Raw genomic sequence first — 23,444 nt, 5'->3', positions numbered from 1 at the left:
TTTGTTTTAGTTAATGATTATTTAGTAATTAGAAGATATAAATGCATATAGGTTTATGATGTATAGCAGAAATGGTAAAATAGGGTATTTAGGATAAGTGTATGTGTGGGGTATGCATGTTATAATTTAAATAATAAATCACTCTAATCTAAATTTTGAAAGAATGTTCAGATTATATTGAGCACAATATAATCTCTAGTGTAGTCATGTATATGGATAAACACAAAAATTCTCACAATATGCTATTCTAATGTAAGATTATGCATTTTGTTCTAATTAATGAGAAATATTTTTTTAAGAGGTTTTTGATATTTTCAATATTATATCGTATATTTCAAAATTTTAAAATATTGGAAGAATAATGTATTTAAGTGTTTCTAAGAAGTTTATTCCCAAAAATTTCCCCCAACTTGGTAAGTAATATATTTGTTAAAACTTGTGGATTGGATGCAAGGGTTTAGCTAAACTCTTTGTAGTTAGTGATTGTTTATATTACATATTATTTATTGGTATTAGTTTTTGGATTCACATGACACCTAGCTTATAATGTATAGGAGCATTAATTTTTATTAGGTGTTTTAAATATTTCTTTTTGGTTGACTTTCTAAAGGATCCATGTCATGTTTATAGATAACTAGGAAAGTGAGTGTTGGAGTAGATATGTAAAGGAAGACCATCAAAAGCATTGGTGAGAATAATAGTAGATAAGAAGTTAATGTGTTGTTTTAGAGAAATACGCAAGAACACAAATCATAATGTACATAAAATAAGTTAAATATTTTAAGATCAATAGAATTGAATTTGAACATGTGTAACTTATAACAACTGGAGAAAAAAATAGAGATGGATTATTGTTGTAAAAATAAATTCATTGGAACCCTAAGGGATAAAACATAATGATAGAGGAAGTGGGATATTAGGTTGGTCTTTAGATTGAGAATAGTAGATAGAATTTTTGTAATGTTCGTTATCACTAGCACTTGGAACACAATCCGTGTATACAAAGATTGTAATTGTAAGAAATTAGACATGAAACTAATAGGATGGAATATGTGAAATAGGTCCTTGTATTATGATAATATGAAGATAAAAATCAATCGTCATTTGTATCTTAATGTTGGGAAACTTTTCATTGAGAAAAGGTCCAAACACAAAAATATTCAAGAAAATAGTCCATAATGTTTTTATCTCTTTAAATAGACTCAATACTAAAATCCTAATACCTTGGTTATTTCATTAACGAATATCAACTACTTTGTATACCTTATAAGGTGGACTATTTTACATTAAATAAATATCTATCTAATGGGACTTGGTTAAATAGGATCCGTACATACTAACTCCTAAGTAGTTTAAAATAGGGACTTTATGGTAGGACTATAACATGCTGTCCCCTAGAATAGCAACATTGTCCTAATGGTTGGAAGTGATAAATTACTATTGGTTCTCATGGAGCATCTTCTAGTTACATCTATTTCCATTCGATCAATCCTTCTCAAATGGTGCAACTGGCACTCTATAGTGTCCAATACGTCTTTCAATTAGAGTGGAATGAATATTCATCATTGAGGTCTAATAAGTGATTTTCACCTTGAAGTTTGACCCCATGACCTTATTTAGAGAGAACACATGAAATATTGGATTAACCATAGAGTGGGTTCGATGAACAAACTTAAAGGCCATTAGTCTAATGTAGGGGATGATTATATAGTACCCATAGGACTTTCATTCTAAGTTATGATCTTGATTTGATCTTTAACTCGTGTTTGTCTATAAGGTTGAAGGAAAAGAAACACTTGTTCTTTTCTTACAAAAGAACAGTCTATGTGATGGAAGTTAGCTTGCTGTTTCAATCCATGCTTAACCATGAAAAAATTGTCATTAAGTGTTAAGTGTTTCAATTTCTTTATAGATGAACTTTTTTTGGTTTCTTGACAAAGGATTTCACCATAGGCTACTTCATACGGTTTCATCTTGGTAGATCCAATGATGATAATTGGTATTGTACCACCATTTCATAAGGGAAAGCTATATGTGCATTTTTGTGGTTTCTTAAAAGGGAATCATTTCAAATAGATTTCCATACGCTTGCTCACCACTTTAGTATGACCATATATTTAGGGATGATATAGAATTCTCGTGTTAAACTAGGCACTCTAAAGCATAATTCTTGACAAAATTTGATGATGAATGTAAGCTCTTGATTTAAGGAAATGGTAAAGTAATGAACCCTCAAGCAATTTAGAAGAGAGTAATGGGTATGACGAAGCATAAAAAATAACATATTTGGGAAGGTCATAAAGCTCTTAGGTCATTTCCATACACCCCTGAAGAATGGAAAAGGTTTGTTGACGACATATTTGCCAAGTGGAGTCATGGAAAAGAAAACTTGGCCTATGCCTCAATCACTTAAATAGCCTCTCTGACCATATAAAATTCACTATTGAAATTGAAAATAACAACCAGCTTCCCTTTCTCGATATCCTTCTAACTAAAAGAGATGGGTCTCTTGGTTTCCAAGTCTATAGAAAGAAAACCCATACAGAAATATATCTTCATGCAAATTCCCATCGCCATCCTAAACAGAAGATTGGCATCATTAGGACCTTAACTACTAGGGTGGCCAGAATATCTGATGCGAACCATCTAAATGATGAGCTTAACCATCTTCACAAGGTGTTTGACTTAAATCACTACAATATAAATACCATCAAGAAAGTCATGCACCTATCCCTAAACAAGATTAACAATGATATTGAAAATAAAAATTTATCCACTTCGAAAGTCTCCCTTCCATACATAAAAGGCACCACTGATAAAATCTTTAAAATTCTTAATAAACATCACATTAATGTAGTATTCACCCCTGCTAATCCCATCAGACAATTATTCAAATCAGTCAAGGATCCCATAAACCCTAAACTTCGAAAAGGCGTTTATGTGATTCCTTGCCCATGCGGTAAGGAATACATAGGTGAAACGGGTAGGTCTCTTAATATTAGAATCAAAGAACACACTGCTGACTTAAGAAGAGAAAGGACCTCTAAGTTAGCCTTAGCTGAACATGTTCACTCTTCCTCTCATTACATCTACATGGAAGACATCAAACTTGTTAGAAAAGAAGAACACTATCTCAAAAGGAAAATCAAGGAAGCCATTGAAATAGAAAAAAGGAAGAATAACCTGAATCGGGACGATGGATTAAAACTAAGAAACACTTGGAAACTTTTACTTGAAACCTTAAAAGCCAATAATTAACTTTGTTCCCTTAAAAAACCTTAAAATAAATAAATAAATAAAAGAAAATAATAATAAATTTTAGTTTGCAGATTACTGTGGTGTGGTTTTTGAATGGAGCTCGGATTTTCCACAGTGTTCATGTTTTTTAGTCGACGTTTCGAGTCTGAAACTAATCCCGCTTATGAGTTGGTCAAGTACGTCGCTAGCATTCTTTCCCCGCTAGTGGGTAAGACTAGCTCTTACATTAAAGACTCCAATCAATTTGTAAATCACATAAAAAACACCAAGCTAGAACCAGGAGACAAAATCGTGAGTTTTGACGTAGTCCAGCTCTTCACCAAAATTCCCCTAGATGATGCTATTCAGGTAGTTAAAGAAGTAGCAGATCCCCAGACCGCTAAATTAGCCGAAATCTGTCTCCGCTCAACCTTCTTCTCCTTCCAGGGTGAGATATTTGAACAAACTTCGGGTGTTGCTATGGGATCACCTCTCTCACCTATCGTGGCAAACCTTTTCATGGAAAAATTCGAGAAGAAGGCACTAGACTCATATCCACTAAAACCCAAATCCTGGGTTAGGTTTGTGGATGACACCAGTGTCAATTGGCCTCATGGCGAGAAAGAGCTAAGCAAGTTCCTGGATCACCTCAATAGCTTATCTGAAGACATCAAATTCACCATGGAAGTTGAAGAAAATAATTGCATTCCATTCTTAGACATTCTCCTCATTAGAAAGAAGGATGGTTCCATTGGTCACAAAGTTTTTAGAAAGAAAGCCCATACAGATAACTACCTTCATGCCCACTCTCATCACCACCCCGCCCAAAAAATGGGGGTACTACAAACCCTCTTCACTAGAGCTTATAGAATCTCTGATATAAACCATACCGATGAAGAAATTTCCTACCTTAAAAGTACCTTTGCCAACCTAGGGTACAGCAATCAAAACATATACAAAGCCATTCAAAAAGCAAAAACTGATAACAATAGAAACAAAACAAAAGACAACCCAACCTCCAATACCTGCCTTCCTTACATACAAGGAGTCACTGACAAAATAGCCAAAATCCTCAATAAGAAAAATATAAAAACTGCTTTCAAACCCTTGTCCACCATTAAGCAAAGAATGAGATCTGTTAAGGATAACCAAGAGCCTCTTCAGCAAAAAGGAGTTTATATCATCAAATGTTCTTGTGGGGATCAATACATAGGAGAAACTGGTAGATCAGTTAGGATTAGACTCAAAGAGCATAGTGCAGACATTCGTAAGGAAAGAACCAAGTCCTCAGCCCTAGCTGAGCATGTAGGTAAAACTAATCATCATATTTGCTTAGAAGACACCAAAGTCATTGCGAATGTGGAACACCAATTCAAGCGTAAAGTTAGGGAAGCTATTGAAATCATTAAACATCCTAAAAACCTTAATAGGGATGGTGGCATGGAAATTAGCAAAAATTGGAACCCCGTGCTAACCCCCGCTAATAATCTTAATAACAATGTTAGAAATTCATAACATGCCATCATAATAATAAAATTAACCTACCGCTCCTGAGAATCCGAGACAAGAAAAAACCTAATAAGTTACTATAATATAATAAAATTAAACATCTAATAAGAAGGGTATAAAAAGCATTAATGGGTACAAATAATAGAAGCATTAATAACATTAATATTAATTAAATGATAAGGCTAACATTAACCTCATCAATATAAAAACAAATATAAATTATAATAGATATAATAAACATGTATAGAAGAACATTAATAAATATCTTAGTAAATAACATATATAATAATATAGATTAGCAACTATCAATAAGCAAACATCTATTATAATAGATAAATAATAGATATATTAATAAGTGCATATAGTAGAGCATTAATAAATATATAAATCATAGCAGATATAATAAACATGTATAGAAGAACATTAATAAATATCCTAGTAAATAGCATATATAATAATATAGGTTAGCAACTATCAATAAGCAAACATCTATTATAATAGATAAACAATAGATAAATTAATAAGTACATATAGTAGAGCATTAATAAATATCATAACAAATATCAATTATAATAGGTAACAATAAGTATATATAGAGGAGCTTCAACTAAGATCAGAGCAAATATCATTAATAATAATATAAATAATAGGAGCAAAATAATAATATAGAATTATAATAACATTAACAATAACAAATAATAAATATAAACAAAAAAGCATTAAATATTAAAATACTAATAAAGAATAATACTAAATAAGCTAAGAATTACAAAAAGAGATTTTAATAACAAATAAATTAATTTATAAGAAGACATAATAAATAAACTTACATAACAATAATAATAAAATCTCATTTTAATCAATTAAGAATAACATCATTAATATCAATAAGCATAAACCATAATTTAATTATGAGGCATAATAATAAAATAAGACAAAATATAAAATTGGAATATTAATATAAAAAATTAAAAATAATTTAGGGTAGTTATTAAAACAATTAAATTGTAAAATCAAAAAACTTAAATGACAATAATAAATTAAATCATTAATGAGGAAAAGAGTCGGCTATTGGTCTTCACATCCTGGGTTTTCATATTTATACCTAACATTTCCTTCTTTTCTCCTCACATTTTGTCCTGATGATGAGTCTAGTTTCAGACTCGAAACGTCGACTAAAAAACATGAACACTGTGGAAAATCCGAGCTCCATTCAATAATAATAAATTAATAAATTATTTAAACAAATTAATGAATCAATTGAACCAATTATTTAAAATAAAATTAATAAACATAATAATTAATTCTATAAATAATAAAATTAATCAAGTAAGTTATCCCCTTAAATTAATTAATTAATTAATTAAAAAAAAAAAAAAAAAAAAAAAATTAATTAATTAATTAAAAAAGATAAGAGCCGACCTATTTTCTTATTTCTTTTCTTTAATAACCTATATATACACCATAATTATAGCTCTTGGATACATCATTAAGATCTTAAGAATATCTACTGACACATCCTCCCCTGATGATGGACTCACTTGGTAGTCCGAAATGTTGGGTTCACAAAACTCTACAGCAGGTCATTCCTCCTCTATCTAAAACTTGCATCACCTATATGGATTCATTATTTAACAAAATGATCATTGTGCTTCCGCAAAATCTAGCGTCTCTTAAAGAGGGAAACCCTAGAAGGCATAAATTATACCAAGAGACAATAATGGGGTAGTGGCCCACCTTTTTCATGTGGAGCTTGCGTGTCTTCCTAATTCAAAAGTTTCGTTTCAGCAGAATTTGGATCTTGGTTCCTGACTAGGGGGTGTGGGGACAAGTTGCCCCCCCCCACCCCACTATTTTTACCAAGGGGTCCAAGGGGGCCAAAAACAACCTTTTATCCCCTCATGGTGGGGCTCAAGGGGAAGCACCCCTGAAAAAAAATTGAGAACAAAATTGTGTTGTAAAATATTGTAATTTCATAATCAATCTTGGTTGTGTTACCACACAATCTACGAGGGCTCTAACGAAGGGAAAACGTAAAGGGAAACTACTAGACTAAGTGATAACAATAATAAAATGACCTGTTGCCACCTAAGTCAAATTCCCATGCGCTTTATGGATGTTCACTAATGGGAGGAGTCATGGTAGGAAGGGGAATAACTTAGAATGAATAGATCAAGGTTTTGGGGTGACATTAATAATGGCTTAATGTTTTAAAGAAAAACTTAATAAATATCAAGACCTAAGGTTTTATATTTCTATGATAAAAATTATTTCTAAGATCAAGGCTCTAAGTGATGGAGAAGGATCTCTCAAGATAGCCTTATGTGATGTTTTAACACTTCTAAAAAGTTCTTAACTCTTTTTAAGAGACCTAGAAAATACTCGCACTAGACTTAGGGTTTAATGAATAATCATGGGAGGAATTTTTTCTAAGGAACTCACTAGTTCAAGGCAAGGGATGAGAAATGGTTTCTTCAAATTTATTGCACTAAATACTATGGTTAGACAACCCTAAAGAAATCCACCTATCCAAGGAAATACAAGCTATGTTTCCCTTCTAAGGCATAATAATTTATGGATGGATAACCGTGAGAAATCCTCCAAAATTGCAGACCCTCTGAGCAAGACTTAAAGGAGCCTTCTCCTATTTAAATCCAAAATTCACTCTCTTCGGTTAATGGTGTCCTAAATTTGTTAGATAATCCATAATTGTCTTCAAGGAGGTTAAAATATGATGCCCTGGATACCACCTTCCGTCAGTTACCTACTATTAGAATATGGATTTTGTTCGAGGAAAATAAAATTTCATCTTTGGGAACATTCATTGCATGCTATACCATGAATAACATATCCAGGAGCCAACCAAGTAGCTTTCAAAATTATCTTCAATCAAATTAGGGCATAATAATGTTTACTCTAGTTGTAGCAATTACATACATTAGGTAATTTTCAAAGAAAGATTTCATCAATAAGAGAACTTGCAAAATAGTCATGCAATTATCCATCCATATTCAAGAAGTAGCCCCAAGACGAGATTAAAAATCAAGTCCAAATATTATAGTTCATGCTAGATACTCCAAAGGATCAAACAAAAAAAGTGCAAAATTTCTAAAGACGGCCTAAAATCCCAAGTGATGATGATGAGTCCTCACAAATGAAACTCACTTTTTTTAATATGAGTCTCTCTAAGTCGAATTAGCCTATGCTAGAAACAAGTGTTGGTCACAAGCCAACCAAGTATCTATTATGAGTTATGAATTAGCCATCCATATGAAAGTTAAGTTGATGATGTCATGCTAACGTAGGGCCAATGGACGGCTACAATGAGTCTTAAGTGCCAAAATGAGAGAGAGGGATCCATAAATGATGGACAATAGGATGATTCCTTAGTCTCCATGTAAGTCATCATGTGGTGCTCCAATGTGGTTTCGGTACACAAATGTTGGTCTCATGCATCTCATGATGATAAATGAGCCTGTAATGCTCCAATATGAGGGCTCTGAAGATGGTTCCTATCATCCCGTTTCCCAAAGGTGAGAAAATCCTCATTTGGTCCTTGGATCAACTACCATTCCATAATGGTATGCCGAGTGGACACACTAGTCCAGGTGCATCATCTCACAAATAATGTGGGAAATAAACAAGCTATTAAAGGTGTTGAGGGTGCCCATGATGTGAAATAATGCTCTAGACATAATAGGAGTTCAATGGCTATCAACAATTCCACTAGGGGAGTCAATATGATCCTTTGGTGGGTTTAGGCCACAATTAAGTTGCCTAACCCATGATAAAACCACCTACCAATTACATATTGCCAATAACATACAAGATATGATGTTCTTTCTCATGATTAGGTATAGTAAATCATTGGTGCATCGAAGTGAATCAACCTTGTTAATCAAGGGCACATCGAGACGTCACTTGTAAAAGTGTTATTTCCCTAGGTAAGAGTGACTAATAAAAATCAGTATTAGTTGTTCTCGACTTTTAAGGGGAAAAACAGGTCCAAGTTACATCATGCACAATATTTTCCATGTTTTGACAGTTGTATCTGACACAATATATCATGTTTGAATGATTTCTAAATAGTAGTACAGTGGCTAAGTGATTAATTGTACCTTGAAAATTGCATGTGAACTATTATGAAAGCTATAATCATTTATATCTTCTCATTTAGTAATAACAAAAAAAATTAGTCAAGAAAAAAATATTATTTATCTTACCATTTCCATTTTAATCAAATACAAACATGTAAAATTATAACCAGATATGCACACACCTTATTATGTAATATTATTTATCTTACCATTTTCATTCTAATTAGAAAGCACACACCTTCTCTTTTTCCTATTTTTCATTGGACTTCTGTAACAAGGATTGAGAAATTATTTTTGAAATAATGTGAATTCACTTTTCGCAAAGCACACCCAGTCATGTTTTTTTTACTAAATTTGATGCTCCTCGATCCTTCTCAAAATTCAACAAACAATATGAAATACGTCCATGTAGGTTAATGCTTCTAATTACAAGATGACATATAATTTCCATTTTAAGCCCTCCACACATATATAAAAAATTATTACTAGGCATTCAATTTACATTTTAATCGTTAATATATATGAGCATGCCATCTTGTCCCTATTCTTACGCTAATTTTGTGAAGAAGATTGGGAGATAATTTTTGGAAAAGTGCGAATTCACTTCTCTTGATTGGGAAAAGCACTACCCTCAGCTAATAATAAATATATTCACAGTCCTGTCATTTTCAAAGTTTGATGTCACTTGATCTAAATTTCATCACTTCTCGAAATTCATCCAGTAACACTATGTAATGCAGTTAATGGAATAAACTACCGGATGATTTGAAGATTCGAGTTATAACGAGGCTTCCAAGTTTGGATTTACGTAGATTATCATCCACTTATAGTTATTTCCATTCCTTACATGCCAGATCCTTCGTTTGTCGTTCACTAGGACAGAAGATTTCTCGGCCACCCTATGTTCTTTCTTATGTCATATTTTATCGAGGAACACACACATTCATCGTATTTCAAATCCATTATTTTGCAAAAAGGATGACTAACGATGTTCAAATGGAATAACCCGTTGGTACATGATTTACTGGAACACCAGTGGAGAAGGTCGATCACTTACGTCGATGGGTTCATGTGTTACGAGGGATTTTTGGGCCTAATTCTCTTCACAATATCTCCATGGGAACACCAAGTTATTAGTGCTTTACCCTCTCTTTACTCAAGAGAGGCAAATATTGAGTCTACCCACCATGTCAAACTTTGTTTGGAGGTTTTACATAGGTATCACCTTGGACAACATAATCGCATTTGCAAGCTTATATTATGGCACATGTCACAAGTGTTTAATGTTGTGATGACGAGTTTCCTTTACAACTTTAAGGAAAACATGTGGAAGAAGATACCGGAATGGAATGGAATCCCTAAACATAGTGTTGGTGTTTAATGTGGAGGGGCCCAATTCCGTTTCCTCCAACGCCCTAGGGTGACAATTTTTTTTGTTTATTTTTTAACAGAAAAGGGCACTTTGTATGATAAGAAAAAGATATGAGAAAGGTAGCATAATTTTGGTACTCTAGAAATTCCATATGGAGGAAGAATCTCAAAACATGTGAAATTCATTCTGCAACCTTCTTTTCATTTTCAGGATTTGTTGGGTTGAGAGATGGCAAGGCGTAGATTTTGGGGACCTGAACCTGAGGACTTTTATTGTCGCCACGTTCACAAATAATATATTATCGAGCTTGAGAATGATAATATAACATAAGACAGGGAGATGAGCGTGGCGCCTTGAGGGTAGGGTTTCTGTGCACTGTTACAGACACAGAGCTGGAAGCGAACAGATCGAGGCTAGCGGTTTTGCTCAAAAGGGGACAAAATCTCACCCTACAGATGGTCAAAGAGGGGTCCATTGGGACTCCTTCTTTCAAACAAATAGTCATGTAGAAGCAGAAACTAAGAGCGCAGGAAGGAGTCAGAATTTCAGGATACGAAAGACTCAAGCCGAATAGCGGGAAAAACAAGGAGAAAAAACAAGAAGAGGGCAGAGGACCTAGCAGCAACCCACAAACCAATGAAAAAGAAGTTGAGGGACTGGAGAATAATGGAAAAGATGCCACAACCGAACAAAAAATCGCAGATCATAATGAGAAGCAGTCAAAGGAGAAGGGGGAACAAAGGGAAGGCCCCCAGGGGAAAGAAGGCACGGAAGGTGAAACCAGCTCGAACCCCAACAACCACCCAACAGCGAATGGAACCTGCAAACCTAAGAAAGCAGAGACCCTCAGAGTAGTCATAGTAGATCCAGAGATCCAAGCTTATCGAGAGCACATGGCAGAGCATGCAGTCATTTGGAAGTTTATGGGCTTATGGCCATCTGAAAGAGCTCTATGTCAATGGATACGACAACAATGGAGACCCAAGGGCGATGTGAAACTACACTTAGGAGCAAAAGGATTCTTTACTGTAGTCTTCACCAGCCTAGAAGACAAGGACAGGATTTTTGATGGAGGCCCGTATTTCTTAGCTTCAGTGGGTCTATACATGCGGCCATGGAAACCAAATTTTGTTCCAGAAAGGGAAACTTTCACTCAGGTACTAGTATGGATAAGGTTGTTTTCTCTTCCCATAGACTACTGGGGTATCTCAGCACTGAAACAAATGGGGATCAGCTGGGTACTTTTGTCAAGGCCTCAGAAGCAACCATACAAAGAAAATACACCTCGTGTGCAAGAATATGCGTGGAAATGGATGTATCCGGTGCTCTACATGAGGGTCTATGGCTAGAGTACAGGGATGAGGATTACTTCCAAGCAATAGATTATGAACAAATTCCTTTTCGCTGCCGAAAATGTCATGAGCATGGACATCTAATGAGGGAATGCCATCTGAACAAACAAGAAGAAGCTATTAAAACAGAGCAAGTAGATAGAGGCAGAGATGACTTTGTAAAACCCAAGGTAAGACAAAGAGCCAACTGCAGAAGAACAAACAAAATAGAAACAGAATGAGGGAACCAAAAGAACACTTTTGAAGCCTTAGAGTTAGACACAGACTCAGAGGATCTGAATAAAGCTCTCACCTCCAATGGAGGGATAACCGGTAATACGGGGCAAACCTCAAAAGAAACAGAAGAAACCATGATTAGCAAAGAAGTCCAAATGAAGGAGCAAACAGAAGAACCCGAGGAGGATGTAGATATGCTCACCAGCGATGGAGGAAGCGATGATTTAGAACTGGAGGAGGTGCTAGCAAAGGAGGGAATAAACCTACCAGTCATGGCAGAAAACTGGAAGTCTTCAGGCATAGAAAATGTGCCAGAAGAAGAAATCAGAAAGGTTAATGGGCTATTCATTGCAAGGCAAAAAGCAGAGTTAGAGAGACAAAGTAGAAAGTTAGGTATAGCAAGAGGAGCTGGGAACCAGCCAAAGAGGCTTCTTTGCAGCTCAACAAGATCTAAGCAATAAAAGAAGAGAGGAAGGAGAACAAGCGATGAAGTTCTGCAGGAGCTTGGAATATTAATGATAAACTCAGGGAAGATGAAGGCTCTAGATGCCTTCCCATTTTACCAATAATTCTTCTAGTTAATCATGAAAATCATATCATGGAATGCAAGAGGGATAAACAACCAAGCAAAGCAGAGAGTTCTGAAAAGAAAACTTCAGAAAGAAAAACTGGATATCCTTTTCATTCAAGAAACTAAAAGCAGGAATAGAAGCATGGCTAACATCACAAAGAAGCTTGGAAACCACATTAATTACATGGAAGTAGAAATTCAGGGGCGAGAAGGAGGTTTAGTCACGTTGTGGGATTCAAGAATGTTTCAAGTCATATCAGCAGAAGCAACCAGAGCATTTATAGCCGTGGAAGCCCAACCCACAGGTAACTCTGAATCCTTCTTATGTATAAATGTTTATGGACCCTAGAAGTTAGAGGATAAAATAACCTTTTTAAATTCTCTGTCAAGTTTAATCTCTAGACATCCTTATTCCAAATGCATTATGGGGGGTGACTTTAACATGATAACCACTCTTCTGGAGAAGAAAGGGGGAATAAGAAAACTCAGTAGGGATGCAGACTTATTCACAAATTTCATTGATAATGCTAAATTGGTGGACATCCCACCTAAGAGTGGCACTTATACATGGAATAATAGATGAGGGGGAGATAGGCTGATTGCCTCTCGTCTGGACAGATTCATCATCTCAGAGAGCATCATTATGAATGGTATTCTAGTTGAGTCAGACATCCTTCCAAGTGGAGGATTTGACCACTGGCCAATATCTTTAATAGCAGCGATCCATGGCACCCCAAGGAATAAACCGTTCAGATTCGAAAAATTTTGGTTGGATCACCCCAACTTCCTCAATCTGGTAGAGAAATGGTGGTCTGAACCAGTGATTGGAGGTGGTTCCAAAATGTTTAACCTTCAGAAGAAACTAAGGCACACTAAAGCCAAAATTAAAGAATGGAACATTACAGAGTTTGGAGACATTTTTAAGGAAAAGACTTTGATAGAAGACAAACTGGAAGAGATTCACAAAGAGTGGGCTTTAGGGCACAACAGTGAAGAGTCTGCAGATCAGGAAAGGGATCTAACTAATCAATGGAATAGATGCTGTCAGCAGGAAGAGACTCTTTGGAAGCAGAAATCCAGAATTCGGTGGCTTAAAGAGGGTGAGCAAAATACCAAATTGTTTCACAGATCTGCTCTAGATTACAGAAGTGCAAATAGAATTCTAGAACTCAAGAATGAGAATGGGGAAACTCTAAAGAATCACCAAGACATAGCGGCTTTACTAACTAGGCACTTCAGCAGTATTGCCTAGGAACCGCTAGCAAACAGAGAGGATGCCATAAAGGAGCTCATCTCAGCCATCCCCCAAACTATCACCGGAGCCCATGTAGGAATTTACAGGGTAAGTTCCACAGAAAGAATACCAAAAGGACACCGCTCACAACCAGATCTCAAATCAATACACCAGTATTTTTGATGTGGTTAAAACCCTCAGAGTGCAAGGAGGGAAACAGTCCACGGCCTGTCCCAACGTGGGTACTACAGGCAATTTATTAATCAAAGAATGAAAATTTACATAAGCTTCTCTCATGCACGGATTACCCGAACAATGACCCTCCATGCGCTTTAAATAGAACTCATGGACCAATCAGGTGTCAAGCCATGGATCAAGTGTGGGTAATACCGAGGTGAGAGTGAACCGTCGGATCACTACATATCGTGACCGTCGGATTGTAAGTTACAAAATGTACAATGGTAAAGAAACACACTTTACCTAACTCTAACCTAACTCTATACTAGACCAAGTTGAACTTAACTATATCCTATGTGTCGGAATATCCTAACATCCCCCCTTAAGAACAACTTGGGATAGGATTGAAGGATTTACAAATATGACACAATAGGAGAAGGAAGGAGGCACTAGAGCCTATCCCCCCTTAGTGACAACTTCCTGAACTCCAAGCATATATCGAAGTTTAGTGAACTTCGCCTCTGTGAGAGCCTTTGTGAAGATGTCTACAACCTGATCATCTATTGGACAATATTGCACTTCAAGAACATGGTCATGAATGAGCTTTCTGATGAAGTGCATGTGTAGTTCAATGTGTTTGCTGCGCTGATGCTGGACTGGATCTTTGCATAGCTGAATGGCACTTTGATTATCACACCAAAGTGTGGTTGGATGCTGCTGCTCAAAGCCAAACTCTGATAGGATCTAACGAAGCCACAAGGCTTCCTTACTAGCTTCCGTGGCACCATGATACTCTGCTTCTGCTGACGAAAGAGAAATGGCAGCCTGTTTCTTACAAGCCCATGTAATAGGTCCTAAACCAAGAGTGAAGACATATCCGACAGTAGACTTCCGATCATCAGGGTCACCAGCCCAATTAGAATCAGTGAAACCAACTAACAGAGGAGCTGCTTTGGCACTGTAATGAATCCCAAACTATATTGTACCTCGAACATAACGAAGTATTCTTTTAGCTGCTTTCCAATGACTTTCACGGGGGTTTTGCATAAAACGAGCAACAAGGCCAACAACAAAGGAAAGATCAGGACGAGTATGGGTTAAATACAAGAGTTTTCCGACAAGTTGACGGTATAAGGTAGCATCAACTTCAGGAGAAGTACAAGAGACTGAAAGTTTGACTCCAGACTGAAAGGGAGAAGGGGCTGGCTTACAGTCTTCCATGTGAAAATGACGAAGAATATCACAAGCATACTTGGACTGGGAAAGGAAAATACCCTCTTGGGATTGCAAGACTTGAAGACCGAGAAAATAGTGTAAGTGTCCTAAGTCTGTCATTTCAAATTTCTTTTAAGGCTAGACTTCACATGGTTTATAAGATTGGGATCACTACCAGTAAGAATAAGATCATCAACATAAAGAACAAGGATGATAAGAGAGTTGCCCACTTTCTTGGTGTAGACAGTATTGTCAGAATGACACCTAGGAAAGCCAGATTCTAAAAGAAAGCTATCCATTTTGGCATACCAAGCCCGAGGAGCTTGCTTGAGGCCATAAAGGGATTTCTTAAGTCGACAAACAAGGCTGGAGTCTGTTTGTATGAAGCCAATGGGTTGTTCCATATAGATTTCTTCCTGCAAGTCCCCATGCAAGAAGGCAGATTTAACATCCATTTGATGGACTTCCCATTTTAAAGAGGCAGCAAGGGAAAGAACAAGGCGGATAGGGTTCATTTTGGCAGCAGGGGAGAAGGTTTCAGTGTATTCAATGCCTTCGACCTGTGAAAAGCCCTTAGCAACGAGACAAGCTTTATGTTTATCAACTTTCCCATCTGGTCCATACTTGGTTCTGTAAACCCATTTACATCTAACAAGTTTGCGTCCCTTTGGTAGAGGAACAAGATCCCATGTATCATTTGTCATTAATGAATGATATTCTTCATTCATAGCTGCTTCCCAATGTGGATGGCCTGAAGCTTCTGCAAAAGTGTCAGGATCATGATTTACTGGAGCTTGAGCCAGTAAAGAAGAGGCTCTTTCAAACTGAGAACGTGTACGTCGTTGATCTGTAGGATCACCGGCAAGATCACCTGCTGCATCCCGAGTAGCACGGACCCATCTTGGAAGTTGAGGATCCTGAGAAGGTGGGGGAGGATTATCATCCTCGCTTTCATCATCTGAAGAAGAAATGTTTTCAAAAGTAGAAGAGAGAGGAAGAGGTGGCACATCCGCCGGACTAGGCTCGCAGGCCGATTTATTTTCATCAAATTTTACATCTCTTCTAATGATAACATTTTTGGACTTAAATGGAATAAGTCTATAACCTTTTACATCTTCAGAATATCCAACAAAAGTACATTTCTCACTCTTAGGTTCTAAAGCTTTATGCTTTTCATCTGGAATATGGGCCCATGCTTCACTTCCAAACACACGAAAGTGACTTACATCTGGTTTAATGGAGCTCCAAGCTTCTTCTGGAGTGATATTCTCTAGAACCTTAGTAGGAGTGCGATTGATTATATAATTTGCACAATTAATTGCTTCGGCCCAAAAACTAAGACTGAGTCCTTTATATTGCAGCATACAATTAGCCATTTCCTTTAAGGTGCGATTTTTCCTTTCAGCTACACCATTTTGTTGTGGAGTGTATGGAACAGTATGTTGCATTTGAATTCCATTTTCGGTGCAAAAGTTGTTGAATGTGTTTTTAACATATTCTCCACCATTATCAGTTCTTAGCTTAAGAATTGATATAGTTAAGTTCAACTTGGTCTAGTATAGAGTTAGGTAAAGTGTGTTTCTTTACCATTGTACATTTTGTAACTTACAATCCGACGGTCACGATATGTAGTGATCCGACGGTTCACTCTCACCTCGGTATTACCGACACTTGATCCGTGGCTTGACACCCGATTGGTCTATGAGTTCTATTTAAAGCGCATGGAGGGTCATTGTTCGGGTAATCCGTGCATGAGAGAAGCTTATGTAAATTTTCATTCTTTGATTAATAAATTGCCTGTAGTACCCACGTTGGGACAGGCCGTGGACAGTTTCCCTCCTTGCACTCTGAGGGTTTTAACCACGTCAAAAATACTGGTGTATTGACTTGAGATCTGGTTGTGAGCGGTGTCCTTTTGGTATTCTTTCTGTGGAACTTACCCTGTAAATTCCTACATGGTATCAGAGCCAAGTTGAACTTAACTATATCCTATGTGTCGGAATATCCTAACAGCCCAGAACTCACCTCTAAGCAGAGAAATAACCTTAGAGGAAGCGGAGGAGGCTGTCCGAAGTATGCCTAATGATAAGGCCCCTGGACCGGATGGTTTCACCATTAATTTTTATAAAGCCTGCTAGAACCTAGTGAAGCATGAAATATGGGAAGTTGTTGAGGACTCTAGGAAATCTGGTACCATCCTCAAATATCTCAACTCAACCTTCATAGAGCTTATCCCAAATATGGAAGAAGCAAACTCTCCTGAGAAGTTCAGACCAATTGCTCTGTGTAATGTCATTTATAAAATAATTTCAAAAGTTATAGCTAACAGACTAAAGCCTATTCTTCCTGGCCTCATACCAGAAGAGCAATCCGGGTATGTAGAAGGGAGACAGATCTTAGACAATATTCTTCTAGCTCAAGAAATGATTCACACCCTGCAAACTAGGAAATTAGCAGGAATGTTAATGCAGCTTGATCTATCGAAAGCCTATGATAAAGTTAGTTGGCAATATCTAGAAGCCATTCTAAAAGCCTTCAATTTTTGCAAACTATGGAACAATTGGATCTTAGCCCTTATTAAGTCCTCCAGATTCTCAATCATTGTCAATGGATCTCCCTCTGAACCCTTTTCACCTACTCGGGGAATCAGACAAGGGGACCCTCTCTCCCCCTTCCTGTTTGTTATTCTCATGGAAGGTCTTAGCAGACTTATAGCCAAAGCAAAAAGAGAGGGGAAAATCAGGGGCCTTCAGCCTATCCAATCTCTGCCAGCAACAACACACCAACAATTTGTGGATGATACGATGTTACATGGAACTCCCACAGTGAAAGAGGCTCTAGCTTATAACAAAATCCTTGATCTTTTCAGCAAGGCATCTGGAATGGAAATTAATTTATCCAAATCCACGATTTACTTCTTTCACACTCATCCAGCTATTCAGAAGCACCTCTCTAATATACTTGGATTCAGGAAAGGGTGTCTACCTTCAAGATATTTGGGAGCACTGCTAACTCTCAAACCGTGGTAAAAAGTGCACTGGGAGAGAATTATAGCTAACCTGGACAAAAGGTGCAAGCACTGGATGCATAGAGCACTTAATTTTGCAGGGAGACTAGTTCTCACAAAGGCAGTTCTGCAAGCTATACCTCAGTACTTACTTTCCATGCTGTCGTCCCCCAAGGGCATCCTCCAACAAATAAGATCAATCCAAAGATACTTTTTATGGAATGGTAATGGGGAGAAGAAAAATGGGTGCTTGTAGCATGGCATAAACTCTGCAAACCAAAAATTATGGGAGGCCTAAATCTGGTGGATCCTTCAATCATAAACATGACTTGTGGTGCTAAACTATGGTGGCGATGGATAAAAGAGCCCCATCTCCCCTGGGCAAGACATTGGAAAGAGAAATATACCCCCAAATACAATAGTCATGATCTTATTAGGCTTCAGGAGGTTCTTGAGGGATCACCCATTTGGAATCTTGAATGGAAAAATCACAACTTGGTACAGGAAAACATTTTCTGGGAAATCCGGAATGGGCATTCAGCGCTTTTTTGGGAAGATTATTGGCAGCAGCTCCCAAAACTGGAAAAGCCCAAATTCGATCATCTCAAGTAGAAATTTCAACACGAAGGTCGTTACAGAGTTGACCAATACTGGAACTAGAACAGCAGGGATCCCATCTCGAGAGAATGGATAAACTTCGACTTGGATAACAGCAATGGGGAAGATGACAGTTCAAAGCATCTAGTTGACCAACTACTCAAAAGGAAAATAAGGAATAGGGACGAACAGGACCAGCTTAGATGGGGAATGAAGGGTAACATAAATTTCTCACTCAAGGAAGCCAGGGAACTGATAGGAATTGCAGAGCAAAGGGAGGTTTCACATTGGAGTCAAAACGTGTGGGACGACCTGTCTTGGCCAAAAATTAAAACTTTCCTCTGGCTTTTAATGAGGAAAAAAACCTTAACATGGGAAAATCTACGCAGAAAAGGCCCTCATGGACCATCCAGATGCCCAATGTGCATGACAGAGGAAGAAACAATGAATCATTTATTTAATTCCTGTGACTGGGCTGGCTAGTTATGGAATTGGGTGGAGAGTATAATGCTAAACTCTAACAGAAATATGGAGTCCATTCAAGATATTATACAAAATTGGCAAAAAAATTTCTCAAAAAACTCCAGAGTTAACAGCATTTGGAAAGTTATGCCTGGTTTTTTAACATGGAACATTTGGAAGGAGCGTAACAGGAGAATATTCCAAGATGAATATAGAAACACAGAGCATGCCATATACACTATCATGAGAAATATTAAACAGTTAATTCAAGTAAAAGTGAAAGAGGAAACTAATGAGAAGTCGTCATCTAGTGACTCATGGATTTTAAAACTCGTCCAGCTGCACACCAACCAGTGCATGACTACGTCGAGAAACCAGCAAAACCCGCAGTCTGAGTCCAGTAGTTGGAATTACCCGCCGGTGGGATGGCTGAAGTTAAATTTTGATGGTGCATCCAGAGGAAACCCTGGGATGGCGGGTATCAGAGGAATCATAAGAGACCATAAAGGAGACATTCTTCATATTTACTACAAAGCACTTGGAGAAGGGACGAACAATGAAATGGAGTTTGCAGCTTTAGAACAGGGACTACGGATTCTAAAAGACATGCAGAATTATACAGCGGTGGTAGAAGGTGACTCGGCCCTAGTAATCTCTGTGGCTAAAAGAATCTATGGCGGAACCAAAGCAAGCAAAGCCACGAAGCATTGGAGATTAGCAAAGGTGACGGAAAACATAGCTGAGTTGATCAGCGGCATGAGAGGGTTAGTCTTCCAGGCAGTGAGACGCAAGGCGAATGCGATTGCGGACCACCTAGCAAACCATGGCATCGATAACCAAAATAGGGAATGGGAAAGCTGTTGGCAGCAGGTGAACTGCCCAGACTTGAAAAGGAAGTGCACCCAGTTGGCCGAACAAGACAAGGACAATGCCAACCGGGCTCAACCGGAAGGCGTTCTGACGCCGAGCCTTTTTTCATGATGAAGAATAAAGGAGTGGATACGGACATTAAAAGTTGGCAGAGAAAAAAAGGAGAGGTAATTCTGGTGCGTTTATGGCAACAAAAGGGGAATAAAGGAAACAAATCTAATATGATGGGCCGCAATGATCACCACCGTCACCACAACAAGTTGGAGGACACATGGCAATTTCTGATTAGAAAAGGAGGATGCAACATTGATGTCAAAGGTTGGATTTATCACTTGGAAAACACAGCTCAAAGCAGCAACAATTATGTCAGTACATCCACGTCGTTTCGGGAGAATTGGTTGGGCATGAGCAATATCCTCCAGATCAACTATTTAGCAGTGAGTGGAGGCATAGCCATAAACAGAATTTTGCAGTACATTGCTCTGGTTCATTTAGTTTCGGCTCTCAGTGCCAGGTCTTACGTTGCAAGTGTTAGGATAATTATGGAAGGTGACGGCTGCTGCAGTGCTACGGCGAACATGGAACTCAAGACAGCAATGGAAATGTATGAAACCAGAACCGCGTCGAAGAACAAACGCAAATTGTCTAAATTGGAGGCCTCGGTGAAAGAAGAAGAACGAAAGCGTTCGGAGGAGCATATCGCGCAAGAAGTAGACTGGCTTCAAGATCCTGGCACAGTCACTAAGTGTGCAACTCAGTTTGTGCGTACTCAAGCGGAAAGCTGGAGGGTTAAAACCCTGCTGGCGCGGGCTCTGGATGCAACAGAAGATAGTAAAAGGCTCGCTCAGAATGACCAGGCAATGCTGGAGGCATAGATGAAAAGTCTATATGACATCTATGAAGCTTTGGATTTCAAAGTCACTGCAGTGCATGAGATGGTTGACTCTCTGTCCAAGAAAGTAACAGTGCTCATTAAGCTCCTCAAGCAGACGCTCAGTCCAGAAGCAAGACAAGCTGGAGGCATGCCGCAAGAGAAGCAGGAGGATTGCCGCAGCTATCACTCCCTGAAAGCAAGAGTTGATAGCCATGTGCTGGAATAGGCCTTGGATACGATGAGCAGGTTCGGGTAGTCACCTTAATATTTGTGTTTTGTTGTTATCTCTCATCCTTCTCACCCGGATGTTCATATATCCTGATCGGTTTTTCTTGGGTCTTCCAAAAATATGGGATTTTTGTCATTACCTCAGTATATGCGGGTTGAAGGAGGGCGATCCTCATTTTAGTATCCTCTATTTACAGGCGTTGTTAGATAGCAGGAATAGCCACCCTGCATGGTGAGCAGTTGATAGTTTTTTGTGTTTTTTAGTTTGGGAATCAAAATGTTTGGCTTGTTCTCTTCAGGCCTCGATCTGCTAGTGCAGATTTTTTGTACTATATGTTTTCTCTGTTAATATAAATCTCTGACTTACACAAAAAAGATAATATAACATAACAAGACATTACAACATCTCTTCCATACTAGGTTGGAGAGTGTCTCTCATAAATGTAATAAAATTATATATATATATATATCTATATATATATATATATATATATATATATATATATATATATATATATATATATATATATATATATATATTGTGAAATGAGATATGGTCCTTGGGAATATGGTATTGATGAGTCATGGTATTATAACGAAGTCTAATTACAAGTTAATAATATCCATGATGAAGTGGGGTGAATATCCATGGTTAAAAATCTTGTTATATTGTAAATTTATTGTAAGTATGAAAGTTTTTATATGGTTCTTTGAATTTAGGATTTTGTGATTCATATTGTTACAAGAAATAAATTTACATGATTATTCATTAAATTTAATTATAATCTTTTTGTTTGTAGATTTAATAAAAAAACTATTATAAATTTAAATTAAAACAAAATATTTGATTGTGAAATTGATCCAGATGGATATTGGTGGCAACCTTCCTATTCCACCTAAACCCCCCAGTCACTTTCATATGTTTCCTTGTTCATTTCAACATTTACTATTTTTAGCAATTTTTTGGGTTCTAAACTTCTGGAGCAATTTTGACCCCCTAAACGAAATTTCTTTTAGGTCCGTACCAAGCCCAAGCCCATAACCATAGGCACGGGCTTGTAGCGAATCCTGTAGTACTCAGAGAGACGTTTCCAACAAGGTATCATACATGCCAAATGGAGATAATATGTCCAAGTTACGACCCCTGAAAGTTCGCTGCCCAACTAACCCCAACGGGGCCCACAAACCCTTGGTGTTACATCTCCTGGGGTTAGGATTTTGGTGGTTTAAGATTTTATCATGTTTTCCAATAATAAAGAGTCTCTTGACCCTTATTGTAACACAGTTAAGAGGCATGTAGCTGTCACCTCTCTTCTCGTAGATAAGCTACCATCGCCCAAGCTATGTTATTTCCATTCTGTTTGTAAGCATAGTTCAACATTTTTCTATTAATGAAATGAAGTGTTTTTTTATTGGATCTTTTTGTTTATGATTGTATCTGTAAATTGTTGCATTCCTCTTTAGGTTTGGATCGGTGGTATCATAGCGGTATGTTCTTTCTATGTTTCTCTTTGCATGCCCCCAATAAGGTTAGGGTATAAGGAGTTAGGGATCGATTTGGTTGAACCATTGCAAGATCATCCTAGAAAAACCTGATAACCTCCCATGGAAGAAGAAAAGAAAGATGAGGAGGTAGGAGATCCTTTCAAAATGTTGCTTGAGGAAGCCCTCGATCGACCGAGGGACACAATGATGCATAAATATTCCTAGATCCTTCGATGGCTACCCATAAGCAATGCCACTTCATCCAGCAGACGCTCTGGAGGTGTAACTCCTTTTAAGGTGCAATTTAACTTCGATATTCCCATATTTGTAGGCCTGATAGATGCAGACATTGTAAATAAATGGTTAAATATATTGGAATGATATTTCTCAGTTCATGAGTTTTCCAATCAGGAAAATATGCTTTTGCACTTCTTAAAGTTGCCCCACACATCAAGGATTGGTGGGAAACCTACTACGAACAAAAGGACGAGAGTGAACCCTCTCTATTTTAAGCTGCACCCACTTGGAATTCTTTCCGAGATGCCATAAAGGAACAATATTACCTTCTCGGGAGCTATGAATACAAATGCATAAAGGACCACGCTACAACAAGGAAGGGACCAAGATGTGTTAGAGTGCAAAAATACTTTCCATATCCTTGGCACGAAGTTCGGTATCAAGGATACTCAATGGCATTTGGTGCTCAAGTACCATGACTGTCTACATAAGTACATCTAGGATGAGATGGAACTCTTAAACATTTCCTCACTCAACATGACATATCGGTACGTTGTTAAGATTGAGCAGAAGTTTGAAAAGAAGAAGAGGGACTTTAGATCTATGAATCAAAAGAAAGGAAAAGGCGCCCTGAAACTGTAGAAAAAAGGACCAAACGAAGGTGACACTACTCGGGATAGCCTGCCGAAGCCGCAAGAAAAGAA

General features: G+C 37.5%; 1 protein-coding gene across 1 annotated transcript; it reads left to right on the top strand.

Annotated features, from left to right (window-relative positions):
* Positions 1-12,997: 12,997 nt before the first annotated feature.
* Positions 12,998-13,606, top strand: LOC149210687 (uncharacterized). Its single transcript, XM_089399051.1, has one exon. The coding sequence runs from the start codon at positions 12,998-13,000 to the stop codon at positions 13,604-13,606; it is 609 nt and encodes a 202-aa protein (XP_089255177.1).
* Positions 13,607-23,444: the final 9,838 nt, after the last annotated feature.

Source organism: Pinus tabuliformis, chromosome 1_2, assembly GCF_031772625.1.
Source record: "Pinus tabuliformis cultivar Carrire ecotype Pingquan chromosome 1_2, CPIR1, whole genome shotgun sequence".
In the NCBI taxonomy this organism is placed as follows: Eukaryota; Viridiplantae; Streptophyta; class Pinopsida; order Pinales; family Pinaceae; genus Pinus; species Pinus tabuliformis.
Note: the sequence above shows the minus strand (reverse complement) of the source record. Positions and strands in the feature narration are given on the sequence as shown.

Coding starts and splice junctions, on each gene's coding strand:
- LOC149210687 (XM_089399051.1), top strand. CDS start 12,998: ATGAATGGTATTCTAGTTGAGTCAGACATCCTTCCAAGTGGAGGATTT.